The sequence below is a fragment of the Humulus lupulus genome, chromosome 9 (assembly GCF_963169125.1).
Source record: "Humulus lupulus chromosome 9, drHumLupu1.1, whole genome shotgun sequence".
Taxonomy (NCBI): domain Eukaryota; kingdom Viridiplantae; phylum Streptophyta; class Magnoliopsida; order Rosales; family Cannabaceae; genus Humulus; species Humulus lupulus.
Window position 1 is genome coordinate 138884282 of NC_084801.1, and position 10831 is coordinate 138895112.

The following is a 10831-nucleotide window of genomic DNA, read 5'->3' on the forward strand; positions in this document are numbered from 1 at the left end:
GTAAGCATACTTTAATTCATGGCCTAATATAAATGTTTATATATGTATATATTTAGCTTATTAGGTATTATATGTACTATTCTCTCATTCGTTGTACATATACACCAAAAGATGCACATTTCTTTAATTATTTTCTATCAATAATAATGGGTTTGTTAAGCTAATTAGCCCTAGCTTTTTACGATCATTTGCCCTTTTCTCCAAGCTAGAGGCCAAATTTTAGTTTTAATTTGCTTGCTGATGAGAATATTATTATCATCTTTTGTACACTTGTATGAAGCCATCCACGCGCAACTCAAGTTTAGACTAATTAAGTAAAAGTATTATTAATTAATTTAACGGGTTTTGCTAAAAAAAACAATTAATGGATTTTGCTGACACATAGGATCATATATTCCAATTCCATGGCCTATTATCCACATTAATTGCAAATTATTAGTAGTAATATTGTATTATATGTATTATATTGCATTTGCATGACCATGAAAATCACCATCTCTTGATTTTAAATATAATAAATATATATGTTCTTTGTTTTTTTAATAAGTCATTATGAGTAAGTCAAAGTGTTATATCTACTTTTTATTTGTCGTTTTCTTTCTTATGGGAATGATTAATAATTTTTTTGTTTGTATAATAAGCATACTACATATCCCTAAACAAATTAATTAAGGTTAATTATGGAGTTATGATCAGAATATTCAAAGTGGATAACAACGGATAATGAATGATGATACAATGGCGTAGGATATATATATGAGCTGTCATCAAAACTCAAAAGAGGGTAATTATTAATGCATTGAAAATTTACAGTGTATTATATATGTATTTATTCTTAGTATAAGGATAAGCATGAAAGCAATACATAATGTATATTGTGCATAGATTAGTAGTTCAATAAATAAATAAATATATATATATATCTTCATCTTACGAAATCTTCTATTTTTGACTTTTTCAATTGGCAGTTATTGTTTTGAGTAGTTGAGTTACTATAAAAAATGTAGAAAGACTTAGAATAAAAGTAATATGAAACTCAAGTGTATAAAATAGTTCAATTTATTATTAAAATACATATGAGACACACAAAAATTATTAACTTTACACTCTAAGAAATTGAATTAAATATAAAAAGTATTTTAGGGTCTGATTGATATCCTATTGAGATTCAATTTTATGTTTTTAAATACTTAAAATTAGTGAGACCCATTATAATTAGTGATTGGTAGTTTATTTTTTAAAATCAAATTCAAATCTGTATCCAAAATTTGTTAAGAAAAATTGAAAACGAGAAAAGTCTCACTTTTGTGAAATTATTTTCCAAAATCCCACATATTCAGTTTCTGTTATATTTTCAAATTTAATACCAATAACAGATTCAGTTTTTTAAAACTAAAAAACAGTTTACTGATATTGAACCAATCACATTTTCAGAAATATATTTTTAGTAACTAAATTCAGATTTTCATTTAAAAATCCTACTTTTCAAAAATATAATTTTATAATCGCAAACCAATCATACATTTTCATTCCTACCTTCACTTTACATCATACCAAACAACCCTTAGTATCTCCACTCCACTAATATAATCCAATATCTATTGTTTTACTTGGAACCGTAACTAAGAATTAATGATGTATTTGAAGGGGGGCCAATTTTAAAAAATAATTTTTTTTTAAGGAGGGCGCAAACACAAATAAATTTTCATAATTTTTTTTTCAAAATTTTGAGGTGGGCTTGGCCCCAACAACCATTTATGATAGCATTATTAAAAAAAAATACAGTTTAATGTATATAGAGCATTTCCAACTCATAGTTTAAAAAAAAAAAAAAAGAAATAATGATGATATTTACACCAGTTCCATCCTCAACAATTGCACCAAATATATACTAAGCATAACAATGAAGTATTTTATTCAATCACTAATCATATATATATATATATATATATATTAGCAGAAAGCAACGTGCAATGCACTTTTGCTTAGTTATATTAAGAAAATATGTGAATTTAGTTTTATTTTATAGCTTTTGTATTAAATTTTATTATTTAATCAAGGGTAGGTAATCATTTGGTACAGTATATTTTTGTGAAGTATCGTTTTGCTACCCTATATTTACATTAATAGTCATTTGGTACTATGTATTTAATTGATATAATTTTACCAATTTAATAAAACTTCTCTAAATTATATGAGTTCCAAATATAAATTTAATTACTTAATTACATATAATTGATGACAGTTTGATCATATTGATAAAAATTGTATTTATGAAATTTGAGTTTAGATACTAAATATCTATGATTTTGAAATAAATAGTACCATATGATTGATTATTGAAAAAAAGAGTACCAAAATGATATTTTGTAAAAATACGGGTTCCAAATGAATAAATTTCCTATAATTAGTGTCATATATTTTAAAAGACAATATTTAATATAATGTATGACATAAAGATATTACTAAAAATATTGTTGGAATTCAAATAATAACATTGTAAATAATTTTTTTTTTTTTATATAGTTTAATAAAGAATGTGATTTTGTCTAAATAAATAAATAATTAAAAAAAATGAAGAAAGAGATTAATTTGTCTTTGTAGTTTAGGATGATAATTCATCCTTGTTGTTATCTTGTTTGGCTTCAATTGAGAGAATAATGAAATGTTTGTATTTCACATTATTCATTATTTCTTCATCTTCGAACAATTTGATTGTCCATTTTTTTGTTGCTAATTTATTTGTAACAATTTCAATGTGTTGAGGAATTTCCTACAAGAACAATTTAGAGTTAATTTATATAAATTATGGTATTTTTCATATGTATTATTTTGAAATGTAGTAATATTTATTCTTACCTGTGTAGAATTTTCCATCAACTGGACTGCAGAACTACCAAATGTCTTTTCTACTACTTCTCCAAACATAACAGCATCGAACTTTCCAGTATCATCTTCTAGTTGCACATATGCCCTAGCACTTAAAATTTATTTAAATATATTAGTTTTAATGTGAATATTAGTTTTTTAAAATTTATAATTTATTTAGAAATTTAAATAAAATGTACTCACTGTGGTGTAGGGGTGCCTCGCTGTTTGCAGTTTGGATTTTCACAAACAATTATTTCGTCATACTTATGTCGTATTTTTCTATGGCATGTCGCACACGACATGTAATAGTACATTTGGGCAAAATCAATTATATTTATCTTTGCTTCTATCCAAAAGTATTTTTTCTACATCAAATAAGAATATTTCTTTAGAAAGTTAATAATTGTACTTTGTTATTAAATTGAAATAAAAAAGTAATATTTACCTCCATAGATTGCAAAGCCTTCATTGCACGGGGAATATCACGAATTTTGACGGTTTTTTGAAGTCCAGTAGATGATATAGTAGTAAATAGATGTGTCAATGACGTTTCAATGATACTTTTGATTTTCAGTGTATTATTATTCGCCTTTTAGAATAAAAAGGGAATAGTAATAAAAGTTAATAAATATAGGAAGATTGTATGAAAATAATATAACTAAATGTAAAGTAATTTGAGCAATATGTGTATTTTAATATGGGGGTATTACCATTGCTTCATTGCAGTTGCCTCTGGAATTTGAGGATTGATTGTAAAAGTACTTGATGAACGTGATGATAAGGAAAATCCTGTGTTCAATTTGAGATTTATATTAATGAAAGTATATCAAAGATATAAGAATATATAAGTTATGTATTTGTAAGTATCTCTATATGTTCGAACAACTATTTGTGTTCCCAATATTATTGGGTATTCTTCAATAATTTTTGTTATTGTTTTGCATTCGTCTTGAATAAACCGACCCCACATAGTCAATTTTATTTGGTTGAAGCTGACAAATTAGATTGAATAAAAAATGTTAGTGTACATTTTGTAAAGTAATATCAATACTAAATGTAATTGAAAGTATGTTTTTTTTTTTACCTTTCATCGATAAGATATATCTCTTGGATTGTTTGTTGTTGAAATTTTGTGGTTATCTCTTTTGTTGATTCAATCTGGATTGCAACAGCTAAGAAATCTACATATTGAAATAAGAAAATGGTTATTTTGATGATAATCAATTTGTATATGAATTAAATTTGAAATACCTATTCGTTCAGCTGAGTCTTTGTAAGAGTGCAAGTCTGTAAATGGAACGATGCTATATTTTGGCGCATCTATTTGATTGTCTTGTTCTTCTACATCTTCTATTAGTGTTCTTGAGTTGAGGGTCCAATCATATTCATATGATCCAATCTTGTACCTTGGGTTGGCATTTTTGACAAGTGCGTCACTGATATAATAAGAGTGAAACAATTTTAAAGTGTCCTCCCTAGAGTCAATATCTGTTCCATAAATTACTGATTGGACTCGATTCCCCTGAACCAAAATTTTAAGAAATAATGTTTAATATTGTATTATATGAGTTGCAAATGATAAATAGAGGTATGCTACATTCATTTAGGAGAGTATTAGTAATTTTCAAACTAATATATATTATAACAAACATGATACATGTTGGTCAATTAATATTAGATTTTGGTATTTGACTACTGAGGAACGACTTGTTCGCTTTGGAGATTTATCTGCCACAATCATCTTGATTTTCCAGGGTTTTGTATTTGGTGTGATCTTGTTGATCGATGTACATATTGTCGACATTTTTTCCTGTAAAGATAAAAGAATATTACACACATAAATATAATGTATTTGAATTATTAATTTATCAAATAATGGATTGAAAATAGATTAATAAAATCTATGAATATTACTTACGTAAACATTAATTTAAACATGATGCTGATAATAATTCTATGTACACAATATTTTTGGTGTAGTTTTTGTCAAGTTTATCAGTAGTCACTGGTCGAATTAAAATCCTCACTGTAGACGTGTCTTTGCCCTTGATAAAGCCACGTACAATTGGCCATGAGAAAATACTGGTTGTGGTAAATAAATCCCAACATAATCTAATGTTTGGCCTTGTGACTTATTTATGGTCATTGCAAAACTTAATCTTATAGGAAATTGAGTTCGCTTAAACAGAAAACCACTATTATCATCCACATTTGGTAAGAATGGTATTCTTGAAATGAAGACTCTTTTTCCCATATGATGTCCAACGGCAATTTCAGCATCTATGATATTTCGATCGAAAGCCCGACAAATCAAACGGGTTCCATTGCATAGTCCCTCTGAAGGATTAATGTTTCTTAGGAGCATGATGGGACAATTTTTCTTTAGTAATAATTCATGAGGCGGAAGTCCATTAGGCATTAATGTGTTTAAGAAATCTTCCATAACTGATTGCTCAGTTTTATCTATTGTCTCATCTACACTGTAATATCGCTGGGCTTCACCTGGAAATCTTTGTATTAACAATGCATTTATTTCATCCGCAAAACTATTCTTTGGTGTTAGTATGGCCCGGTTCATCATAGTTGACATATTTCCTGAATAATCTTGAATGTTGTGGAAAACATCTTGTATTAAGTGATCTAATGAAGTCTTGTCATCATCATAGGGAACAAGCATCCCATTTGGTATTTTGATGATTTCATCTTTTGTGGTGGGTGGCAATCCATTACCTACTGATAACACATAATTTGAAAACATTGGATCTAATCTTGCTCACATATTTTCAGTTAGTTGAAACTTAGTCAATGTAGGTCACAAGTAAGAATGAACCAGACTGGAATTAACCTGCTCTTGTCTAGTTCCTTTACGGACCACAGGCAATACTTGTCGAAAATCTCCCTCGAAAACAACAACCTTTCCACCGAAGGCTACGTCAGAATCATTGATGTCTCATAGCATTTTGTCTAATGCCTCTATGTGTTGTTTTCTTGTCATCGGTGCCTCATCCCATATTATTAATTTTGCTGCACGAAGAAGGTTTGCAAGTGCACTTTGTTTGCTCACACAACATGTGGTTTTTTCGTCAGTATCAAGTGGAAGCTTAAAGCGTGAGTGAGCTGTTCGACCTCCTGGAAGTATAGATGCAGCCACACCTGATAAAGCAGTTGCAAGTGCTACCAAGTTTCTTGATCGTACTGTTGCCAGAAGTGCCCTGTATAGGAATGTTTTCCCTGTCCCACTTGGGCCATATACAAAGAATGCATCATTTTGGTTTGATAAAACTTTTTCCAACACTACATTATACACTTGTTGTTGCTCGCTATTAAGTGATCTTGAAGATGTAATATCTTCTTCTGGAATTTCAACACCCAACTCATCATCGATTTCTCTAGATTGAAATTCATTTCCATCGAAAGAAATGTCTTCATCAAGAAGATGGTAAGAGTTAATGTTTTTCCCCATTGATTCAATTGTAGAAGAGATTGACCTTAATACATGATATCTTGCAGTCGATGTAGAATCTTCTGAAGATTTGAAATCAATTGACATATCTTCTTCAAAACGTTCTCAAAGGTCTCTTGGATTGGTTGGATTACAATATACCAATATTGTTGCGAACAGTCGCCTCAAACTGGATGGCATTTGATATAAAGATGCTTCATGTAAACAGTCTTCTAAGCTACTGTCTCTTTGTAACAAACCATGCATTGTTGCTGCCTCACATAATGTGGGGGCCAAAATGCCCTCGACTGTTCTAAGATCTTCAAAGGACATCGGTCCCTTTACATGGTTTAGCAATATCCGCATGAAATAACGCTCACCCTCAAATGGATTTGCTGTAACAATATGACCTATGACTGTTTTCATTTTTCGGGGAGTCCATTCTTTGTGTTGATGGTTCCAAACATAATATTCTGGAATTTGTTTGTACAGTAATTTCTTTGCATTTTCATCTACTCGATTTAATGCAAAGAATTGTGTTAGCATAGTTTTCCTAGAACGGTCTAAATTGAGGATGTTAATTAGATCGTCGTTTGCTTGGAAAGTGACCAGGTGTTGATCCTCCAAATGTAAATGCAAACTATACACTGCTGGGGACATCTCATTGATAATAAATCCATATATTCTCCACATTGCTTCTGGGGGAGCAATCCATCGGGCTGACTGGAATTGTTGGATTTCATCAACTTGTTGATTGTTTGTTTCAGAAACCAAGTTGAAAGTGACACGATCATGACCTTTATAAATGTACTTGTAAAGATATTTCACTGCTTTTATTGTAGAACAAATCTCTACATTAATGTGAGAGTCAAATGTTGCAAGGAGATACGGGTTGTATGGAACAACCCAACGATTGTCTAGATATTGTCCTCGAACCTTCACAGTCATTCCATTGTTTGAACGCCTATATATTGGGAAGCAATCGTTTCCAACAGTTGTTGCAGATGCATAATTCTTTGGATAATTACTTTTGCATCCACGATTTCCTTTCATGCAAACATTTGATGGATTCAATACTCCACATGGTCCATGCATCATGTGCTTCACAATAGCGTTATGGAGGTGGATGTTTGTATTTTTATCAGGTATCTCTGCTGATACGATCTCATCAAAAGATTCTGGTGCATGGAGTTTCCACTCATTTTGTAAGATAATTAATAAGTGGGCATGCGGAAGACCCCTTTTTTGGTGCTCAATAACATAGACATATGCTAACACTTTTCCGAATATTTGCCTTTTGAATAACTGGTCCTTTAATTCTTCCAATTTTGCATGAAAGACTCGAGCAACCAAATCAGGTCTATTTTGACTCTCCTCGTGTGGACTTAGTTCATTTGTAATTTCTGGTCAATTTGGATTGTATGTCATCGTTAAGAAAATGTCAGGTTTGTCGTAACGTTGAACTAAATCCATTGCTTCCATATATCTTTTTCTCATGTCTCTTGGTCCTCTAATAAAAGAAGATGGGAGTATAATCTGTTTCCCAACATTAGAAGGATTTGTTTCCCCAAGTGTAATTATATCAACAATACCTTGATAAAACTCTGATCGAATATGTTGTTGCTTGCCTTTAAAATAATCTAGTCTTGAGGTCTCGATCTTCACATACATATCAACTACAAACTGCTGCAATAATCGACCAGAAAGCAGCAAAATTGATCTGACATTTTCTTTTATTTGCAACTTGTAGCAATAATATTCGCGACATGAAACTATTGGGCACTTTCTTTGTTGGTTTAATCCTACAAAAGATGAATGTCAAGGAAATGTTACTAACTTGGATGTATATATACTAAATGTATTTTTCTAAATTTTTTAATACCATAGTCTAACCTCGCTCTTCTGTTGCAAGTAGTTCTTGTGCAGTGGCTGATTCTTGAGGATTTATTGATGGGTTTGTTTCGTTGTACTTTGATCTGCTTCCTCTAATCCTTTGAATCCCTTGATGCCAACCAGTATCACCGAAAGGAAATAATATTGGATATTGCAGTGGATCATAACACCCAAAGTAATACTGAACTTTATGATTTCCACCAAAATGGTTATACACAAGAATGTTACGTCCTCTTGGTTGATCTCTATCATCATTTTCGACCCATATCGCTGCAACTTGTGAGGATGTAGGGGCATTGAATACATGTTGATCAAGCCCAGCATCTGTTTTTATATGAATGATTTGTTTTTCCAAATCAGGGATATCTCCAAGTGAACGAAAAAAAATAGAATAAGGATTGATATGAAGAATATTGATGAATTGGGTTACAATTGATGGCTCCCTTCTGTCTGAATCAGAAATTCGATTTTGTAATTCATGCTCCGTGTCGTAGAAATACAATTGGAGATAAGAAGGATGACTATTGGAAGGGAGCAAATCGTTGATATAGTGATAGATTTGTCCTTGGGTTCTGAAAGTATATATTCCTCTATTTCTTCGACAGAGTTCTTTATCAAAATTAACACCGAACGATGTAAACACAAACTTATTGTTATAAGTTCGAATGTATGTTCAGAAATGTTGAGATTCACTACTGTTGGATGTAAACAACGCATAAAGCTCATTTGGTACATTATTTGTGGCTAGAGAAAATTTTCCATCAGCACAACAAAACCCAGTTGTTTCATGGCAGATTCTCTTTGCTTTACAATGTCGACAGCTAGGCACTAATGGAAGTGAATATGGTTCAGATGGCACTACTTTTAGCAATTGTCTAAATCCAGTAGAACGCGTATGCGATTGGCCTATTTTGATGAGAATGACTAATTAGAAAACAAAATGAAACTGTCCATATTGTTTTGATGAATAATTTTGAAAAACTAACTAATTTTATATTAATTCCTTACCCCTACAAGGTCTTGGTATGTTTGTTTCATAGATTACATCCTGTCGAACAACATATGGGTCCTATTCATAAAAAAATTTGAAATGTTAAGAAAAACGAATAGAAGGATGGTTGAATTAGACTATTGAGAAAAATAATTTCAGGGAAACCTGTTGGATAAATACATTTATAGATGAATTTGGCTCTAAATGAATTAGCCTGGTGCGATCACGATTGGGATAGATTAAGACTTCACGAGACGATCTCTCTTCATTGATGTCAGTATGAGTAAGAGAATTTCGTTGTCTCTTTGATACTCTTTGAAGAGGACTAACATGTTCAATATTGTTCGTATATTGAACACCAATATTTGAATATTGAGTAATCAATACTGTCGTACGATCATTATCAAATGTGTCCAAATCATCGTTATTTGATGATTTAGTATCATTTATACGAATTGAATTAGTTTTTAATGCTTTCTGTTTAGCATATCTCTCTCTTTGTTTTCTACGAATTTCTTCCTTTTTTTCTTCCGAAAAATCTTTATATGAAATTCTTCTTGTAGGTGGTTTGTCATGATCTTCAAAATGGAAAAAATTTCAAATATAAAGTTCATAATTTTTTTTAGGTTTCTAATTTTTTTAAACTATTATTAATGAAATCTTTCAATTTCCCATTATGTCAATGAATGTAGTATATGTTTAAACTGCGAGATATATTTCTACAGGAAAAAAATAACAAATATATCATATCATAGTATAGAATAAATAATTAAATGATAAAATATGTTTTCAAATGTACTAATTAACTAAATTTTCATATTCCAAGCAACTTCCAATTATGTATGTAATAATAAAAAATTAATATTTTAATACTAACCTGATAGCACTCAAGTGTTGAAGGTGAATAGAAATGAGTGTAATCCTAAAAGTAAAATTATAATAATAATAATAAAGTTAAATTTATATATATATATGGAAATTAATAACAATAACATTTATATATTTATTAAGATATACAATTTATATATTATGAATATTATTAATAATATATATCTAATTTATTTTCCAAAATAACTTAATTATTAAAATTATATGATGATAATAATATCTTCGAATTTTGTCCACTTAGGTTATTTAATTTTAATTAATTTAAATATATAAGTTAAAAATTTTGGGTATAAATTTTTAGTTATTAATATTTTGTACTATAAATTTTGGGTGAATTGTAAGACCACATTAATATTAAACTCAAAACCCAAAACCCTATTATTATTATAAATATTTAAACACTACTATTATTAATAAAATTGGACGTTACTTATTAAAGATAAAATTACAATGCATATATGTCATATATGTTTTTAAATATACTATTTAACTAAATTTAAAAATGATAAAATATGACATAAATACTAAATCAACCTATTTGAACGTTGATTTTGTATTTAAATAATTATTAATATTATATGATGATAATAATATATTCCAATTTTTGTATACCTAGTTTATTTCATTTTAATTAATTTAAATATATATAAAAAATAATTTTGTTTACCTATTTATAAATTTTGACTATTAATTTTTAGTTATAAATCTTTTGTAGTATAAATTTTGGGTAGATTTTAACATCATTG

The 10831-nt window shown here is 29.4% G+C and overlaps 2 protein-coding genes across 2 annotated transcripts; both read right to left on the reverse strand.

Annotated features, from left to right (window-relative positions):
• Positions 1 to 5821: 5821 nt before the first annotated feature.
• On the reverse strand, positions 5822 to 6421 carry LOC133800096 (uncharacterized). Its single transcript, XM_062238068.1, has one exon. It carries the CDS (start codon positions 6419 to 6421, stop codon positions 5822 to 5824), a length of 600 nt encoding a protein of 199 aa, XP_062094052.1.
• An 18-nt stretch (positions 6422 to 6439) lies between these two features.
• On the reverse strand, positions 6440 to 10550 carry LOC133800097 (uncharacterized). Its single transcript, XM_062238069.1, has 7 exons — positions 10535 to 10550; positions 9363 to 9775; positions 9215 to 9275; positions 8917 to 9112; positions 8207 to 8727; positions 7906 to 8115; positions 6440 to 7716 (listed from the first exon to the last, which is right to left on the reverse strand). Exons 1-7 carry the CDS (start codon positions 10548 to 10550, stop codon positions 6440 to 6442), a joined length of 2694 nt encoding a protein of 897 aa, XP_062094053.1.
• Between the last annotated feature and the right edge of the window lie 281 nt (positions 10551 to 10831).